The following is a 20404-nucleotide window of genomic DNA, read 5'->3' as shown; positions in this document are numbered from 1 at the left end:
ATGGCAATATGTAAATCAATGGATGTGTAACTGATGTGATTCTGCAATCTGTGTATGGGGTGAAGGTGGGAGTTCATAACCCACTTGAATCAAAGTGTGGAATATGATATGTCAAGAAATTTGTAATGTTTTGAACAACCCACAATAAAAAAAATTAAAAAAAAAAAAAAAATGTGGGGGTGGGGGAGAAGAGGCCAAATGCCACGGAAATCCAAAAGAAGAAGGGGGAGTTCTTGCAAAGGTACTGGGTAGAGCTTAACTTGGACATTGAGAAGCTGTCACTTGATGTAGGCCTTGACAAATAAGAACAGCTTCCATGTAGATCTAATGTCATCACCACTGGATAGAGGACATTTTACCTAAGAGGTCTCTCACTTGGCCACAGAGCCAGTTGACAGAGCAGGGATTTTCATGTGGTCTACCTTGATACCTGTTCAGAACAACACAGTAGGAAAGACTTCTTGGCCTGTTGACACCTCACAGGAAAGCTCAGTGCCTGGTTCTGTTGGACTCATGAAACAAAGTATGTAAAGTTGAAGGGAAGAGAGAAGTCCTAAAAGATCGGGTCATTTAGATGAGCCACTTCTAAAGAGTCAAAGGATCCTGCCATGGATCACTTGTGTTTGTGGCCTTGACAGTTTCCTTGCCTGTAAAATAATGTGGAGAGTAGTATTGCTCAAATGTCGCAGGCATCTGAATCACCTGGAAAGCTTGTTAGAACAAAACTACTGATCTGGGATGGAATCTGGAAATTAGCTCCTAACAAGTCCCCAGGTGATGTTCGTGGTCTTGATCAAGCACCGTAGTGAGGATCACTGGTCTTGTCTAAGATCTTGGATCCTCACTCATGCCCCAGGTCCATCCTCTCCTACACCATCACCTGCGGAAAGCCCGGGCCATATGTCCACCCCCAGCTATGTCATTCTCCCTAACAAGACACTCACCTCTCTCTCTGCCTGTTTCTTCACTAGTAAAGTGGGGCTTGTGGTTCACTGTGGCCTGGGACAAATGAGGGAACTCAGTCTCATTTAGAAGAAACTGTTTTTGAAAAGAAACTATATAAATTATTACTTGTGCATATCCATGGGTGAAGTAAAGATTCTGTTTTGGCAGAATCCTTGAGAAAACTACAGTCTACCTTTGAAGTGAAAAATTAATAGGAAATCTCTCTTTTTCCTCTTGTCTTTATGTAAAGGAAGCTTAGTGTAAGAAGATGTGTGCCCTCGATGCATGTATTTAAAATCTACAATGATCCCCAAGGGGCCCCATCCTTTTTTGGCAGATTAAAATTTTCCCCACCATCTATTTAATAAATTAAATTTTTAAAAGCACATAAATAAAAAAGAATAATAACTTAGAGCTATCTATCTGGGCATCTGAGTCTATGAGCCCTGTAGGGCCTTGGCACCCAAAAAGAAGGGGGAGAAAAGACCCTTGTCTCTGAGGCCTTCCTTGAAGCATCAGGGAAGCTCTGGGGGCCCCAGAAGCTAAAGAGCTGAAATGCCTGGGGCATGAGTCTGTTCAATCCAATAAAGAGCCAGTAAAAAAAAAAAAAAAATAGATAGTAAGTAATGTTGCTATTTCATTTGGTGCAAAAGAGAAGGCAAAACACCAGAATATTCAATGAGCCAAAGCACAAAATGTGGCATGGATGTGAATGCAGGCTGACCTCTTCTCGGGAACATTTCTAAGCCTGAGTGGAGCACTCATTGTGAGGCTAATGTACAATAGCCTGCATTTTAAACCATGGTGACCCTTTTGTTTCTCTAATAGGCGAAGATGAGGATGAATTTGAGAATTTCATGCTGCCTCTTACAGTCTCTTTTGAAACAGTATTACAGATATTCAACAACAACTTCAAACAAGAAGATGTAAAGGTGAGTTTATTTCTCAACGTGAAGAAAGACAATTCTGACCTTTCTAGAATATCTGGATCCAGAAAGGGGCTTGTGTATCTATCTATGTGCTCTATGCTCCTCAGACCTGCATCTGTATGCATGGGTCAGTGTTCCCAAATGCAAGTGTCTTTGGATCATACTTTTCGTGTAAGACTTTTTTTAGTTTTTTATAAAAATGGACTCTGAGTTCAGTGAATGGTTTTGGACGGTCTGTTCAGGATTGGATGGCGCAGACTTGTCTCTTATGGCAGTTACTCTCTTTAATAGAACATTTCTCCTGGGTCCACACACCACTTTAAACATCTCGATGCCTTCATCTACTCTGCACTTTACATTTCAACTTACCCATATGGAGAAATGCACAAATACACACATGCTAAAACATTACATCTCTAAATATTTTTTTAAACCGGAATTTATATAAATCAAGACTTTATTAAATGGCTAGGCATATATGTATAAATAGGAGCTGGTCTTGAAGTATTGCATTCTTAAACTGAACAAAGTGATTAGGATAACTGATAGCTAAATAAGGTTTTTATGTGCCTGTGGGAGCCATATTAGGATTGATTTGACAAGTCAGTTCAGCTGTGGCAACAGTCATAATATCTAAGACAACATTATGTTTTATTAGTAAAATCCTTAAGTGTAGCAAGCTGTTTGTGACAAAACAGCCCCATATTTTAACGTGGGGGATGGGAAGCACAGCTCTGTAAATAGAAATAGTATCTCTTGAAATTATAATGTAGCAAGTCTATATTAAATAGATTGACACTGATTATTATTTTTAAAAAACTAATAAGTGCACTCTGGAGAATATAAGCACCTTCATTGCTGAGGCTGAGTCATATTTTATTATTTGAAATGCATTGGAATATTCACCACCTTTTGCATGATGGCTCCTCTTCACACACACACACACACACACACACACACACAAAATTAACAGGTCAAATAAAAAAACAGTGGCCTTTGATGCTATATGTATAATTCTCCTGCCAAAAAATAATTAGCCAAATGCTGTATGTACCTTTTAATTTTAAATGGAGTTTTTTAAATAAATGCTTATCAAGCTGTCATAGTTATAAAATTTTAATACCAAAAAAATTACAGATTTTCTTATATTTTTGCTGAAATTCTTTTTTCAGTTTCCACTGTATTTAACTGTATTTTTTAGATGTCTTCCAAATATCTTTACTGACCAACAAAGTCCTTGAAGCTTTAAGGTGGTCATTGCTGCCCTTTATCAAAAAGAGGCAGTGAGGCTCAAAAACACCATCTTTATAAAAATTATATTTGTCTCATTTGAAGATTTCATTATGTTTGAAGCCTGGTTTGATGTAATCCCATCTAGTTTGATAGAAACCATCTTCCTAGAGTCATTTTTAATGGAGTTCCAGTGATATATCCCTAAACCAGCAAGTTCTTAACGACCCTGGAAAGTGACTGCTTGATTACACTTTAACGGTATTTGCAAATAAAATCACAAGTAATTAAGGGGAAATCTCCAGGCTTTTGAGCAAGTTTGATGCATGATAACTGCCTGATTCAGCTTCATCTAGAGTAATGCTGTGTAGGCAACAGCTACTGAGATCAATAGCAACGTAATGATAGTGGCAGAATTAAGTGAGTAACCTGAGAACTGTGCCTCAGAATGCATGCAGCTGCCACGAACCAAGGCCACACAGTGCACTCCGTGCTTCCGTCCTAAATGTTCATCAAAAGACGCCCTGCAGGAAAATGGAGTTAGATGCTCTTTATTGCTGATCGTGTCTCTTGCCACATTTATCAGGGAAATTGGATTAGCAGTTGGCAGCTGCAGGTAGACAAGATTCTGCAGTGATTAAATATGCAGCTTGGCTGCATTTGTTGTGACAGACCTTTAGTAAATTCTACTGTAAGCACCATCTGTCTAATTTGTATAAAGAAACTTGGTGCTTTAAGCCACCGATAAAGAACTAAATCTGTTGCTTTATCATAAACAAAACTTTTGCACTAAATGCTTTTAAATGTAATTTATTAGGTTAAGGCTATTTTTCTATCATGATGAATAAATAATACATGCAAAAGTGCTTTCAGGTACTTCATTTTGCAAGTACTAGAGATAAAAACAGTTCTGTTTTGTTCTTCAATAAAGCATTTAGTATTCCAATCCACAGGAGGTGATGCTGTTAAAATATCTCTATGAAAATGCCTCAGGACTGCCAAATTCATTTAATTTGCAACCCTTACCAGGATTTTCTAACTCCCTATTTATAGATATTTTGCAAATGTAGATTCCGGGATAAACTTAAACATTAAGGACCTGTGTTGCCAAATTGAAATATCGTTGTGAGGAAAGAAAATGCTAGAAAACTCTTAAATTTATAGTTTTGTTTTCCTACTTAGTCCTAATAAAATTGAAGAGAACATTGAATTTTTGTCTTGAGTTTCTTCTCTCCAAAGTAAAGGGGGAAATACTGTAACAAACCCTGGCCCTGGAGTATTATCCCCCAAAATGCCATTTTTCCCCTGTAACTTTCCCTATCTTAGAACCAACTCAAGTCTATTACTTCCCAGATTCACGCATCATTTTTGATTTGGCCATGACGTCATCAGTTTTAAGGAAAATGAATGAAAACTTCGCAGAGGTAGAGGAGCAGTTAAATAGAAACCTGCTATCTTTAGTCCCTTCGTAAAAACTCCACAATGTTAAATTATTTAAAATCCTTGATTTTCAGCATGCGCACATTAAAAGTTTTCGCACTAAGTGCCAAATGTTGCAAACAGCACTTTAACAGAATGATTTTGCTTTGATCCCTGTAGCAGTTCCTGAATAATTTATCACAGGTTATTGCCTTAATTCTGGAGAGGGATAGAGCAATAAAGGCAGATGAAAACACTCCAGTTGAAACACCTTGGGGCCTGCTCGTTCCTCTGACACGGCTCTTTTGTTGGAACTATTTAGAGGTTATTAAGATGTGTCTCCAGAATTAAGAGTGTGCTGTAAGGATGAAGACAGCCATCTTAATTCTAAAGACAAAGCACAATGACCCTTCACCTTCCTTTTCTTTGTTGTTATTATATGGTAGAATTATGAGGATAATATTATAGCTGCCCCCAGTAGTGCCACTACAGTAAAGGGTCTGTCAGACTTTCCATTAGAAACCCTGTTTTGGGGGTCAGGGTGGAAGGAGCCGCGGTTCAGCTGTTTCCCAGCCCATCCGTCTCACGCTTGGCACACAGACAACCGTTCACCATGCAGTGGACTGAAGCGCTCAGCGGTTTCTCTTGAGCTATTGAAAAAGGAAGCCATAGGGTTAGATCGCCAGGCTTGCCCCGCTTCACACACTGCCTCACTAGAAATGCAGAAGCCTCTCGCTTCACAGATCAGTCTTAGTGATGACCAGCCACAGGAGAAAGGCAACTTTTAAAATGGACCTCTTTGTCCTGTTTTAAATGAGATGGTAAGTTGTGGTTCCTCTTCCCCTAAATTTCAACCAGATGACCCCTCACTCTCCAATTCTTCCGTAGCCCAGAATTGAGCTCCTAGTTAACTCTTCCCTATCTCATTCCAGAGCTAGGGAGAAAATACCCTTTTAGTATTGTTTAGCTGTGTAGACTCTTACAGCACTCTGTGCTGCTTAGAGATAAAAGGTACTGTTTGACTCTAAGAAATCTATTTCTTATTAACTTTAATACTGTACTTTCCTGCTCAGTTAAATCTATTTAAAACTTACATATAGTTATTATATGCTTCCTCTGTTCTGTAGCAACATTTTCTAAAATGAAACATTGATACCATTTCATGGCCAGTGCATTTAATAACTGTGTTTAAACTTGTCCCAGGCTGTCCTTAGACTGAAGCATCAAAAATCCAGAGGAATTGTGGGGGGCGGGGGAAGGAATGCGTATGATGCTGTTTCCTCACANAAATGAAACATTGATACCATTTCATGGCCAGTGCATTTAAAAAAAAAAAAAAAAAAAAAAAAAAAAAAACCTATGGATTTGAGTTAATTAGAGTACTTCTGTTAACTTGGCATCTTTTAAGAAAAATATGATAAAAATTAACCATTTTTATAAAATGATGATAGTTTAAAATATTAAAGCTCTTTGTACTTAGGTATAAAGAAAGCAGGATTCATGGTTCTTGGTAACTAATTTAGAGTTGAGTGGTGGGTCTTTTGTATGTCAGTGGAAGCTTTTTGTAAGTGTAGCCTGTAATGTATAAGTGTATGTAGTAAAAACAGCAAAATGGCCAACTTGACGGTGGCAGAGGCCCACAGAGAATCCCTGGACTGCACATACCGCAGCCGGAACAGAACTGTTCCAAGAAGGCTTCTTAGAAGATGCGCTCTGTTCTGGAGGCTGTCAGAAATGTGCAGAGCCGAGACAGAGAGCGGAACAGTTCCAGGGGTGAAGAAAGGCTGCATCCCAGCAGAATGCTGAAAAGCAGCAGTGGGTCGTGCACAGCACCTACAAGGAGGCCAGTCAGGTGCAGAAAAACAGGATGGGGGATGAAGAGAAAAGGAGCAGGTCATTGCCTTCAAGGCACAGTATTTTTCCGCTTCAGAACTTGGGCCTTCCATACACCGTTGGACAGTAGAAAGTGCATGTTCTTATGGACAACATCCAGGTATGTTGAGTCGGCTCTTAGGAAGAGTAGGGGGCAGGAGGAGATGCCAGAGACTTGTGACAGTTGAACTGTCACTTGCTCCCTTGAAGTGCTCTTCAGTCCTTCAGATGACAGTTGGGATCTACTGCCTCCTTAATGATCATTTTAACTCCTTCCTGAACATGAGTCTCATTTATTATCAGAGTATGAAGAAAAAGAGAAATCTGATAAAAAGAAAAGTTTAGAGGCCATTTTCTGGCCGTTTTTTCCTGAAACAGTATCTTCAGAAGTCACGATTGCATATCTCAATTATCCCACCCCCTTGTTCTGCAATTATGTTTATTTGTGCTCTTTGTTCTGACATTCTAGCATCTGTTCATGGGTTTCTTTTTCTCTTCCCAAGCATCATCCTAAGGACAGCTTAATTAAGAGTCCAGGATACAAGTCAGATCTCTTTTATTCAAGAGAAGGTCTTTCTTTCTTCTCCTTTTTTACTTTTTTTTTTCTCTTTTTTTTTTTTTACTCCCCCTATAAAACTGAATACTGAGGACCATTTGCTGTGTTTCACACTCTTGCTGAGGCATTTTACAAGATTATTCCTCAGAGTTTGTTAGAGGCATTGTTTGCCCCTCTTATAGATGAGAAATCTGAGACAGATAAATTGACTAGCAATTAAGAATTAAGTGAACCTAGGATTTAAAAGTCTCATGACATTGACTGTAAAGCTCTTCCTTACTTGAGGTCTGTGACTGCCATTCTGGTTGTGTCATAGTACCAGTAGGTCACTTAGCCAGTTTTATTTTGTCCTAAGTTATTAAACATTTTTTAGGAATCTTTAAATATCAGTACGTTTCCAGGGTGGACTCTAAATTGTATAGTGAGAATGATTTTATGCAGGCCAGTGTTAAGAGTTGCTATTATTAAATAATGTCTAGACCCTGTACATATCAGTTTTGTGAAATAATCAATCTTGGTCACTCCCCGCATCCCCAAATTTGGCAGTATCCAAACAAAATATGTTAAGAATCTAAATAACTCTAAGCTTCTAGAATTGTGACGTAGCTCAGTTTATAAGAAGCAAAGTAGAATTGGTTAGCAGATTGATGATCTGTTTGTTTAAAGAGTCTATGGTTTTCTATAGAAAGGGACCTGAACGAGACATTTTAGCTAATGAATCAAAATCAGATATGTGGTCATTATTGCCTGATTATTACTCCATCTGCTCTGCACTAACGTGAAAATCAATTACTGTGTCTCTTTCCCACTGACAGCGTATGTTGATCGGGCTGGCAAGAGATCTTCGAGGGATTGCCTTTGCACTGAACACAAAGACCAGCTACACCATGCTGTTTGACTGGATGTATCCTTATTACACTGTGACAATACCAGCTCTGTGCACAGAGGGATGCCAGGCCCCTCGCTTTCGTTTAATAGTATGGCACAGTAGGGAAGAGGAAACAAAGCTAAATGAACTAATGTGTAATCAGCTAAAAATTACAGCACAGTGGCAGTGTGCAGATAACTGAGCACAGCGTTCGGAGACCCAACTCAGAGAGGTCAATTTTTTGGTGCCATTAAATATTGACAACTTAAAAATCGCTTCCCCCTGTGATTGTTTATGTTGGGGGTACAGGGAAAACCTGACTGGCATGGGATCCTGCCATTGGTCATTGTTGAGCAGATTTGAATATCTACTCATCTCAACGAGCAAGGCTGAGCAGGCCTTAATTCATCACGCCACAGTTCTTCATCCCGAAGAAAATTTTAATGGACATGAAAAGAGAAGGAAGTCAGTAGTCAGGATTTGTCATTTGGGGTAAAATTTGAATTTGCCATGGCTAAGGTTCAGTACAGACAGGGAAGAAGTCTCCCATAGAAGTGCCCATCACGTGCAAGGAGGCAGAGCACAGGCTTTGGTGCCAGATGGACAAGGCTGCAAATCCAGCCCCTCCTTGACTGTGTGAACCTGGCCAAGTCATTTCTCTTCAAGACCTAGTTTCATCATCTAAAAAAAGGGGATTATGCAGTGTCAAGGCTTACTGTGACCATTAAAATATGTAATGCTTTTTCTGAAATGTCTAGCATATATAATCACTAGTCATAAATAGTTATCAACATTTTAACAGTGGGTACAAATCATCTTTGATCCTAATAGGAAGTGACAACTTCTAGAGTAAGTGTAAGTAATGGCTTCATTCCTTTTAAACTTGTAATCTTCAGAGCACATGAGAAAAAATTCTAGTTTAAAGCTAAGCAGCTTCTTAAGTCACACTTTGATTTGCTTTGAAAGGTCAAACCTTTCTTACCCTTTCTTTCCTTCATAAATTGCAAAAGAAACTTCTAAAGGCTCTTATCAACTGCCGTGTCACAGTTAAGGCCAAAAGCATAACCAGCAGGGGAGATGGGCATGTTCAAGAGAACTCTGTACGTTATCAAATATTTAAACACTAATTTTAGTATACACTCGTATTTTTTTTAATTTTTTTTTGGTTGTTGATATACCTTTATATATTTATATGTGGTGCTGAGAATCAAACCCAGTGCCTCATACATGCCAGGCAAGTGCACTACCACTGAGCCACAGCCACAGCCCCTACACTACTTCTCAGATTTATGTGCTCAGGAAAGGTTTAGAGGTAAGATTTTTCCATGTCTCTGGAGAATCAGATATGTCATTTACCTAAGCATATAACGTACATGTGTGGAGATTGTAAGTTCTAACATGGAAAGGTATAAGTCCTCTGATTTTAAAGGTCAAACTTCACTGACCTACATACCCTTTCTGTTTCTTCAAACAGAAACATCAGCTCTCAAAGTCAAAACTTTTCATTTATATTGAAAATTACCCAAGTCCAGTCTGGGCACTCTGGTATCGATAGTTCTCTTGAAGCTCAGCAGTTGGCATTTTACCTCTCTTCAGCAGTTTTAGCTACCATTTGAGGTCAAGAACCACCCCCCACACCCAGTACCAAAGGATCAAATTAGTTCTCCATTTCTTAACTCCTTTCTTTCCGCACCTAGCTGAAATGAAACTTTTGTCCAGCAGATGGCAGAATATAGCAAATGGAAAATCTTAGGACTTACTGTTCATTTTGAGCTAGAAACCATTGTCTCCTCCATTTGACCATAGATGTCGACGTTATTAGGGTCAGGGGCGGAGGGCGAAGTGTCAGTTATGCAGGAGTCTGTGTTAGATTGCCAAATGCAGTGGTTTGGTACTGGCCTTGCTTATAATAATTGAGTTTCTGTGGCAAATCAGCTTCCTTGGGAAAAGGCCAAAGGCTTTTCATAATTGTATTGACAACGAAATGAATATGATAAATGGTGTTCATTCAGTTGAGACAAGATTTATAGTTTTCCTTTGGGCAAGGGATGAAGAGCAAATATTTATAATAATAGTAAAATTTGTTTAAAAGTTACATTATTTGATAATTCAAAAGGCTTTATTAAAATATTTCGAAATACTTTAAGCAGTTTCAGGTGATAAAGTACAGATTCTTTCCAAAGTATTCAGTAATGCAAAAATGAATAAGTATATGATAAAAAAAAACATGGATATGAAAGTCATTTATTCTTCCTGAAATATTGATATGTCAAACCGTCAGTGATGATTCCCACATTACTGCTGGGGAAGTTTATTTGCCTTTTATCCCCATAAATGTGTATTCTTTAATATGTTATACAATCCTTAGCATGCAGAAGAAACATTCCTATAAGAGCACATGTCATCTTAAAGTCAAAATGCATTTTATTTATGACAATTATTTGATAAAATGCTATTTTAGTGGTTAGCTATTTAATTCAAAAACATTTCTACAAACACTGACTGCATTAACTGCTACAAACTACATTGCTTATCACTCTGTCCCTCCAAAACTAAATTGCCTGAAAGTGAGCAGCAACCATCTTGATAAATTGTTTCCACAACTAGAGAACTGAAGAGACCGACTGGTGTACTTCTTTGCCTCATAGTGAGAATGCAACAATAAGGAGACTCCTTCCCTTGTAGTGCATTTAATAACTGTGTTTAAACTTGTCCCAGGCTGTCCTTAGACTGAAGCATCAAAAATCCAGAGGAATTGTGGGGGGCGGGGGAAGGAATGCGTATGATGCTGTTTCCTCACACTCGGTCTTAATTGTCGTGCTCTTTGAACTCACTGATATCCAGTCAGGCCTTCAGTGCTGTTTATTAACGTGCATAAGCATATCATGCAAAGACAGACAAAACAAGGTGAAATGCAGAAGAGCATAGACCTCACAATAAGACAGTATTAGATCCCAGTCCTGGTTTCACCTCTTGGAAGCCTGTGGGTCGTGAGTGAATTACCTGGTGTCCCCATATCATAGTTTTCATCTCCGTAGAACAGGACTGTTAATAGCCATCTTGCAGTTCTGTTATGAAAAGTGTTGTGATTCTGTGATTATGTAAAAGTTCTGGTACAGTTTCTGTCACAAAAGACACACTGTCCACCACTATCTATTTCCTTTCCTAATAACAGAATGAGATGAGAAAATCCCCCTGGTTCACTTAAATAGTTAACACATTGGGCTTTCTTGGTCCAGTGCACTAGGCCTCATGAGGGGTAGAGATTACTTAGACCCAAATCCTACCCCCAAATGAGCTTTAGCTCAGCAGACTCCACTATCTACATAAATGACTTGTACTAACACGTAGAAAGTGGTCAGTGACATAACAAAATACTAATAGGAAATTGATGGTGTTTAGCTGGGGGTCAGGAATGCCTTTGTAAACCTGAAGACTTGGCCCTGAATCGTACCAAATACATAGGACTGGTCTATAGGGAAATGGGAAGAGACCGATTTTCAGTTAGCCTCATCCCAGGACTAGAAAGGAAGCAACAAAGAAGATGTTTTATTGTAGATAACACTTACTTCATGCTTGGAAACAGATTGTCTGGGTCCCTTGAATACCAAGCTATAGAATGTAGATCCTTATTCCATAGGAATAGGTTTTGATTGACCAACAAAATCAGAACTATAGCCAGGTGTGGTGGTGTGCACCTATAACCGAAGCAGCTTAGGAGGCTGAGTCAGGAGGAGTGCAAGTTCAAAACCAGCCTCAGCAACTTAGCAATACCCTGTCTCAAAACAAAACAATGTGGCTCAGTAGTTAAGTGTCCTGGGGTTCAATCCTCGTACCAAAAAAATAAAAATTAGAACTATATTTCTTTTTCTGTTTTATATTATTGCCCAGGCTGGTTCTTGAACTCCTGGTTTCAAGCAGTCCTCTGGCTTCAACCTCCCAGAGCAGCTAGGACTATGCCGAGCAGAAGAATAAGTCATGAAGAAAGCAGTTGGCGATATGATGTTGGACAGATAGAAACTGGCAAGAAAGTAAGCCTGAAAATTCACAGAGCAGGCATGTTTTGACTGTGTTTTGTGCCAGGCATAAGGGAGAATGATGCTTTTCAGAAGCTCACAGTCTAGTAGACACAAAAAGGAATGAACAGTTATTCATCCATGTGTTAAGATAAAGATACATGCCACAAGCCAGACGCAGTGGTGCTCACCTGTAATCCTAGCAGCTCTAGAGGTTAAGGCAGGAGGATTGTAAATTTGAGGTCAGCCTCAGCAAGTTCCTAAGCAACTTAGTTAAACCCTGTCTAAAAAAATAAGAAGAGCGGGGATGTTGTCCCATGGTGAAGCACCTCTGGGTTCAATCCCCAATACCACCACCCTCCCTAAAACAGAAAACCTGCAACAGGCCAGGTAAACACAGACAAGGAAGAGATTATTGGTTTGGAGGCTCCCAAATAGGGAGGCTTCCTGGGAGAATTCAGGTAGCTTCAGAGAATGGACAGGCATTTGCTGGACCGAGAGGAGGGGCTCCCAGCAGCACAGTTGCCTTCATGAACAAAGGTCCAGGTGTTTGCATCTTCCTGGAGAACCTTTAAATGAACTAAGTGGCCGGCTGTTTCTGTTTAGGAATCCCATCCTCAGACCCTTATCTCTTGGAGGTTTTAGTAAGAACTCTGGCGTTGGCCTTCTGGTGTATTCTGATGCTTTCTCTGCTGTGAAATCCCAGAGGAAAAGAATCAAGTCTACTCATTACTGCTTTCTTGGGGTTCAGCGCATGGTAACTATAAACCACAGCGTACATGGATGGATGGTTACGTAGACAAAAATCCGATACTTTTCACATTTTTATACTTAGCGTCCAGTAAGATGTTGCTGTATGCCATTGTTTTTCACTTACTTGATGTGGACCTTCAGAATTCATTGAGAAAATCTAGGTGAAATTAGGTCTGTGCCTCTTCTACCTGAGGGCTCCCGCCCTCTTCATCCTATCTTATATGTGGAGCTCTCATAAGGCCACTGGAAAATTAAGCTCCTAGAGTGGGTTTCCATCTCACCTGTAGTCTGAGCCTGCTGCTCTCACTGTGAAGCCCTTTCAACCTCTCGGCTTGGTGGACCTCTGCTCTGCTTTCCAGTAATCACTCATCTTCTCTGTGGCAGTCACCTCTGTCAGAAGCATATTAGAATTGTCACCACTCTCATTCCACACAGAAAAAAGCACATCCCCTCACGTCCCCTGGCTTTGTCCATAGTGAATGCCGTGTGCTCTGAAAAATACCACGGTCCTAATGCCGTTAGAGTGCTTGGCACAGGGACCTGTGGGCCTCTCTGGGCTTAGTTCTGATATTTGGATCTCTGCAGTTTCCTGGTGGGCCTTCAGATGTTCTCTCACTAATGCTCCCTCAAGTGAGCTCTTGATGGAACATTTTCTTACCTGTGCTCCTCTGGCTCTGCCTCAGAATTCTAGTATTCTTCACATTCCTTATCCCCGTGCCACCCTGGAATTCCCAGCATGAATTCCCAGTGAGCAAACACTGCGTCTTCCTTAACTCTGGGTCCCTGGCCCCAAGAACAGTATAGAGCACCATCTTTCAAAAATAACAGCTTTCAGGACATAGAAAAGTAAGTTATCTGACAAGAGCCAAAGTAAAGTTCATGATCAAACTCATTCAGTATATTTGTATCATCCTCATTCAACTGAAATCTTACCCGTGCACGTACACTCACTACTTCTCCATTCCCTGCTTTATTTTCCTTTACATTGAATACTTATTTTGTTCTCTATACTATCAGAATATCAATTCCATGAGGGCAAGGGTTTCTCTAATGTTTTGTTCATTGGTGTCTCTGGAGACTCTCACAATAGTGCTTGTTGCAGAGTAGGACTTCACTAAATACTTGTTTCATTATAAACACAGCTTTCACATGGCAACTCTAGTGGGGAAAGCACTCTTAAGGCTTTAGAGGACTTATTTTCTTTATGTAAATTATTTTCTAAAGCTTCAAAGTGAAATATACAGTTAAACAGTTCTGATTAAGCACACTGGACCTCATTTATAGATTGGCAGGTTTGTGGGACTGATATTTTTTGAAACCTACATTTGTGCCAGGCTGTGCATACCAAGTACCTAGTCCCTGCCCTCAGAAAGCTGATGCTGAAGTGTCATGTGACGCTAGCCCAGAATCCTACAGTCGCACCTAGGAATCACTCCCAACTCAGGCTGGGGTGGGGGCCTGCAGCGTGTCAGAAATGGCTTCCTGGAATAACTGATATGCATTGAACTCTGGAGGGCAAATAGGAATTAGCAGGGAGCTAGGAGGGAGGCACAGGTTTCTTCCCTTTAGAAACTCACTGTCTAGTGGGATAGATGTATGAGCAGCCAGCCAACCTTGAGTCACTATGTTATATAACGTGGTCAGAAGTGCTCCCTGAACAGAGATGGGGAAGATTCCTGCCATTTGACAGAATGGGTAAAACACCCCAGAGGAGGTGAAACTTGAGCTAGGTATTGAAGGACAGGACTGGGGCAGAAGGAAGCAGTGTCAGGAGGAGAGGAGACACCTTAGCATCACAGATTTGCAGGGAGCGGTGCATGGCTGTAGGGAGAGTAGAAGTGCCAGGCGGTGAGGCTGCAGGAGCGGAGCCACATCTTAAAGGGCCTGGTGTGCCATGCTGAAGAGCTAGAGATATGTCCCAAGAGCAAGACATCAGGTCATGGAGAAGTTTCTCACCCTGGAGACCCCTACCCACACCACACAGAAAAAAGAACACTATTCAGTGGTTCTTTTCAGCACTTTCACCTGAAATGGACAAGAAGAGTAGAAAACATCAGAAAAAGATGGGGAAAGAAAAAAGAAATGAAAGCAGTGGCATTGTTGAAGTTTTTCTGCAGTAGCTTTAGGCCTTGGTCCTGTGTTTATGTGTCTGTTTGGCAAGGAGAGGAGGTAATTCCAAAGGCTGGTGACGCTGGCTCAGGAGTGTACCAGGTTCTCACATCCCCGTCTGGGGCTTTTTGGAGGGCATACACTCCTTGGTGCTCATGCGGATGTTGGAGAGTTTCTTCTTGTGTGCACATGAGACTGCCTTTTAGCACTGCTGACCCTGAGTGTGTTAATAGTTGCTCAGCTTTTCTTCAAGCTGGCATCCCAGATGTTTCTTGTAGCTATAAGTGGGACCAAGCAAAGCAAGTTAACAACTTTAAAAAAGCAATGTAGGTAATCCTGAAGCTGGGACATAGATACATGAGATTTAGTGTTACTATTTCTATGTGTGTTTAAAATTTCATAATATTTTTCTTTATATAGTTCCCAAGAAACCCTGATAACAGTGACTCAAGTATGTCTTTATTCCTCTTTTACTCAATTTATTTTCCTTTCCTACAACACAAATATAATTTTTTAAATATGTTACTTATGAGCTGGGGCTGTAGCTCAGTGGCAGAGCACTTGCCTAGCATGTGTGAGGCACTGGGTTTGATCCTCAGCACCACATAAAAAATAAATAAAGGCATGCCGTCCATCTATAACTATAACAAACTTTTTAAAAATGTAACTTGCATGATATTTTAAAAGTATAGCTTCCATTTATAAATAATACTAAAAACAGTGTAATCAATGGGATGTATTACAAATAAATGCAGATCATATGCAGCCACCAAAAGTATAGGCATACAGGTTGGAAAGACTTTGTCATTCGTAAAATTACTGCCATTGTATACTAAACATGGAACAGGTGGCATCAATTTTCAGAAACAGTTTAGTTTTGTGTTGTTGTTTGTTTTTAGACCCTTAAATTCCTTAACAGACTTTTACGGAAGGTACCCAACGTATCTCCCAGTTCTGCAGAGGGCTGTTGAGCAGTGGTACGCGGAGCCAGCGTGCACAACTCCCATCTTGAAGCTTATCGCAGAACTGATGCAGAACAGGTGGGCAACGTAACTGGAAGTGGGAGAATGTCCCCACATCATACCCAGGGGCGGAGATGAAGGTGATGGGGACAGCAATGGAAATAGAGAGGGCCGAAGAGCGGAGGAGGGAGATGAGGAAGGGACAAATGGAGGAGAAATACAACTGGGAAAGAGACACAGTGACCTTGGGTCATGTGGAGATTAGGGAAATGGAAACATTAGAAGACTACAGCTCCATTATTTAGTCACAAAGTGGAGGGAAGGAGAGCTCTTTCAACTATTTCCCTGCTTAACTGTAATCCTATAGAATTTAGAGCAGGAAAGAAGTTTAGGGGATCTCCACTTTGTGTGTGAGAACCTACGTCCCAGAGCAGCTCATGGGCACGTGGCTGTTGCCTTGGTAGCACTAGGGATTGTCCCCGCTTCCACTTGGACGCTGTGCCTCCTCCTTGATGCCAGGATGTGTTTGGATGATTCATGCACTCACAGTTTTCACTGAAATAGCAACTGTGACACTTCTTGGAAATTGCCTGGATGGCCCTTAGAATTTGCATAGACCAGCAGAGATTCACAAACCCTGCATAGAAATATTAACAAAATGTAGCTAAAAGAGAGCAACTGAACAAGCTAATTGTGTTTACCTCTTTAAAATATGTCATTGTGAATATTGCTCAGCACCAAATTACCTGTCACTTAGCCGTCCTGCTCCATCAGTGCCTCCTTGTAAACAGCGCCATGAAGGGAGATGCCAGCAGGGGAGGGGGGTGCAACTCTGATTGTCTCTCTCTTGCCAAGTGTTTACCACTGCAATTTAAAATCTTTACTCTAAAATGAGGTGGAAAAGACCTGGCAAAGAAATGTATTTTTCTTTTGAAAACATTAATTTTTTTTAAACCATTCTTGTGGAGTGCTTTAAATACTAAAAGAAGATTGGCTTTGTATTTTATATTAGAAATTTTTGTCCATCAAATGTCATTTTTTAAACCAGATTGTTGATACTATATGTTACTGATACAGCATTTACTAGTAAAGGAAAAAATCATTGCATTATATATTGTAAAGCATTTTATGTCTGCCACAGGCATATAATTGATATCTAGCACAAATATTCTAAGAATTACCTAGTGAAAATGTTATCTGTATTTCTCTAGAATGTAATGCAAATGTATATATTCCATTTCTTTTCTCTAATCAGGAATTGTATGTGTTTGCATACAATTATCACATGTTTATAATAATATTTTTCAGACGTTATTGCAGGGGATGCTATTTTGAAAACACATAGGGAAACAACAGTTCTATTTGTGGCAAACAGGACTTCAACAATGTGTTTGCTTTTGGGTTTTTGGTTTGTTGCTAATTTTTAAAAAAAAAATCATATCTTGAAAGCACATCAACAGAGCATGTCAGAGCCAACTAAAGACAAAGAAATGTTCTAAAAGTAGAACTGTGTCAGGGTGGCTTGTCAGTTCTGGACCCTGTTCCACACCTATCAGGAACCAGGGAAGTGGAATATTCTCAGAGAACTTTTGCATTTGTTTCTCTACACTTAATCCAGGGGCACTGGACACCATAATCTGTAGTGTAATTTAATGTGTTTGAAATTTGCTTGAAGGGCCACATGATTCATTATAAATTTGTGCAGTATTAAAAGTACCTGCATCTCCTTTATGTCACTTTAGAACTTGCTTTAAAAATAGGTACCAGATACTATAGAAGATGTCAGATTATAAATACAACTCTGTCCACGTTTCTGTATAAACTTATACATGTACACGTAAGGTTTTTTACTTACTATCCACCAACCACTTTGCATAAAAAGAAGAGGGGTGAGAAATCTGTGATATAGGGTGTCAGATACTATCTTTATAAACTCTTTAAATCAACAAATAAAAGAAAACCCTTCTTAATTGTCTAGTATCTTTGTCGTGAGGAAATTAGCATACATATTTTATCAACAGTTGTTGATTGGAATGGTAGTGTAAGAAATAATTGTATTGCTACTGCTTCCAATAAATGAAAATGCTGGACATTTTCAACCTATATTTGGTTTCTTTATCTGCACATATAGTTTAATTTCTTGCTCTATTTTCTAGGTCCCAGCGTTTGAATTTTGATGTATCATCTCCTAATGGAATTCTTCTCTTCAGAGAAGCTAGTAAAATGATTTGCACTTATGGTGAGTGTCCTTTTCCATATTTGTCTCTGCAATATAACTTTATCTCTTTGGATAAAAGAAAGATGTTAGTTATTTTGTTCTCTCAAACCTTCATATCTGTATGAATTTGTGCAGTGGCTAAAGGGAGTGCAGGGAGTCAGGGAGCCATCATGCTGGCTGGCATGGAGGAGGTCGGCCTTGCCTAGCCAGCTTGATGACTCTCGTTTGGATGAACTTGCAGGGTCAGTAGGCAAAGGGAATACGCTAGATAGAATATTAAAAAGTTGTAGCATTTTCGAAATTGCTCAAACTTGCATCAGAGAGTTTGCTTTCTTGGATCAAGGAATGAGTAGACCAGTATGTCCCTAAATTTTGGGGAAATGTCCTTGTAAGGAGCAGTAAATGTTTCATGACAGGGAACCTTGGGGCACTGCCCTACTAGGAGCAGAGTTCTCTAAGGAATGTTGCCTGTTAGATCAAAATCTTGGAATTTGGTTATTGTTGGGGCCTAAGAACTGCCATACATCCTAATACTTGCCAATTCTGACAGCGTTGTCTGTGGAATTCTCTGCCCTCTAGGATTTATGTTCAGGGCATGGGGACAGGGTGGACGAGGGTTCTCTGTAGTCTGGCACATGCTGGCTGGTGCTGGCTCTCTGGGCAGCTCTGCAGTGTACTTCTACCCAAGAGGTGTTTCTTTGTGTCCTCTTTTTCTTCCTCTTTGCCTGCCTGATCTCAGGCAGCTCAATGGTATAGTGCCCCTGGATTCCATTCCTAGTGACACCAAAAAAGAAAGAAAAAAAATAGCCTGTGATTCCTGTATTTCTTTTTGAGTACCTAAAAACAGATCTCACAGAAATTTTTGAAGCCCAATTTTTTTTTAAAGAGAGAGAGAGAGAGAATTTTTTTTTTTTTTCATTCTGGATGGACACAACATCTTTATTTGTATGTGGTGCTGAGGATCAAACCCAGGCCGCACGCATGCCAGGCGAGCACGCTACCACTTGAGCCACATCCCCAGCACCCCCAATTTTTTTTGATGTACATGCATGTGTTTAGGAACAAAATTCAAAACGCAGAATTTTTATTTAAGTTAGAAACCCATTCTGCAGCTCGTGTCTATATACATTGTAGGCCTCTTCTAACACATGCTGTTTTAATTGCATGTTTGATTTGTAGAACTTGAGGTTAAAAGTTCTACAAATCAAACATGCAAACTAGAAACCACCTATTTTTTTTTTTTTTAGAGAGGAAAGAGAGAGAATTTTTTAATATTTATTTTTCAGTTTTCGGGGGACACAACATCTTTTTTTTTTTTTAATGTGGTGCTGAGAATCAAACCTAGCACCCCACGCATGCCAGGCGAGCATGTGGCTTGAGCCACATCCCCAGCCCCCACCTATTTAAGTCAGTAAATTCACTCTTATTTTCATTGTAATCAGCAACAACATTGCCACAACTTTTATGTCTATTTGAAGATAGACACATTAAAATCATACAGAAATTTTGCCTTCTAGAAGCAAACAGACCCCCTTTTATGTTTTCTAAATACAGTTTTCAGGGTATATCTAATTCCTGTCCATGTCTGAGCCACACCCCCAGCCTTATTTTGTATCTTATTTAGAGACAGGGTCTCACTGAGTTGCTTAGCACCTTGCCATTACTGAGGCTGGCTTTGAATTTACAATCCTCACGTCTCAGCCTCCCGAGCCACTGGGATTACAGGCACGTGCACTGCGCCCAGCCTGTTCAATCTTTTTCTAATTATTCTTTAAGCTACACGTGACAGTACAGTGTATTATAACATGTTATACATTCGTGGAGTATAACTTCCCATTCTTGTGTTTGTACCTGATTTGGAGTTTCACCGTTGGTGTATTCATATATGAACATAGGAAAGTTCTGTCTGATTCATTTTACTGTCTTTCCTATTCCCATCCCCCTTCCCTTCCCTTTCCTTCATTCCCCTTTCTCTAATCCAATGAATGTATATCCCCCTCCCTATTTGTGTATTAGCATCCATCTATCAGAAAGAACATTCAGCCTTTGGTTTTTTGTCTTATTTTATTTAGCATGGTAGTCTCCAGTTTCATCCATTTACCAGCAAATGCCGTAATTTTATTCTTCTGTATGGCTGAGTAATATTCCATTGTTTATATATACCACATTCTCTTTATCCATTCATCTGCTTGAGGGCACCTAGTTGTAAAAGACTTTTTCCCATTCTGTAGGCACAGCATTCCTGGTTGTTTCTTTTGCTGTGAAGAAGCTTTTTAGTTTGATACCATTTATTGATTCTTGATTTTACTTCTTGCATTTTAGGAATCTTAATAGAGGAATTTTATTTTTAAGCTGACATGATGAAGAGTTGGTCTACATTTTCTTCTAGTAGGCGCAGGGTCTCTGGTCTAATGCCTAGGTCTTTGTTCCACTTTTAGTTTTGTGTCCTGTCCATGTCTTTTCATACTAAGATGTATGGTTCCAAAAACAGCGTGGCATATGCTTAAAAGCACAGTTTTTGGAGATT

General features: G+C 39.8%; 1 protein-coding gene across 3 annotated transcripts in view; it reads left to right on the top strand.

The window, feature by feature from the left end:
- Ranbp17 (RAN binding protein 17) overlaps nucleotides 1-20404 on the top strand; it is a 289845-nt gene that overhangs the window by 212354 nt on the left and 57087 nt on the right. For all 3 annotated transcript variants that reach the window (XM_048815568.1, XM_048815574.1, XM_048815581.1), the window contains 4 exons: nucleotides 1774-1877; nucleotides 7767-7855; nucleotides 15630-15737; nucleotides 17816-17898. In XM_048815568.1, coding sequence (XP_048671525.1) covers nucleotides 1774-1877; nucleotides 7767-7855; nucleotides 15630-15737; nucleotides 17816-17898 — 384 coding nt within the window. The remainder of the gene's footprint in view (nucleotides 1-1773; nucleotides 1878-7766; nucleotides 7856-15629; nucleotides 15738-17815; nucleotides 17899-20404) is intronic.

Source organism: Marmota marmota, unplaced genomic scaffold (genome assembly GCF_001458135.2).
Source record: "Marmota marmota marmota unplaced genomic scaffold, marMar, whole genome shotgun sequence".
NCBI lineage: Eukaryota > Metazoa > Chordata > Mammalia > Rodentia > Sciuridae > Marmota > Marmota marmota.
The sequence above is the reverse complement of the archived record's forward strand: the minus strand, read 5'-3'. Positions and strand labels throughout refer to the sequence as shown.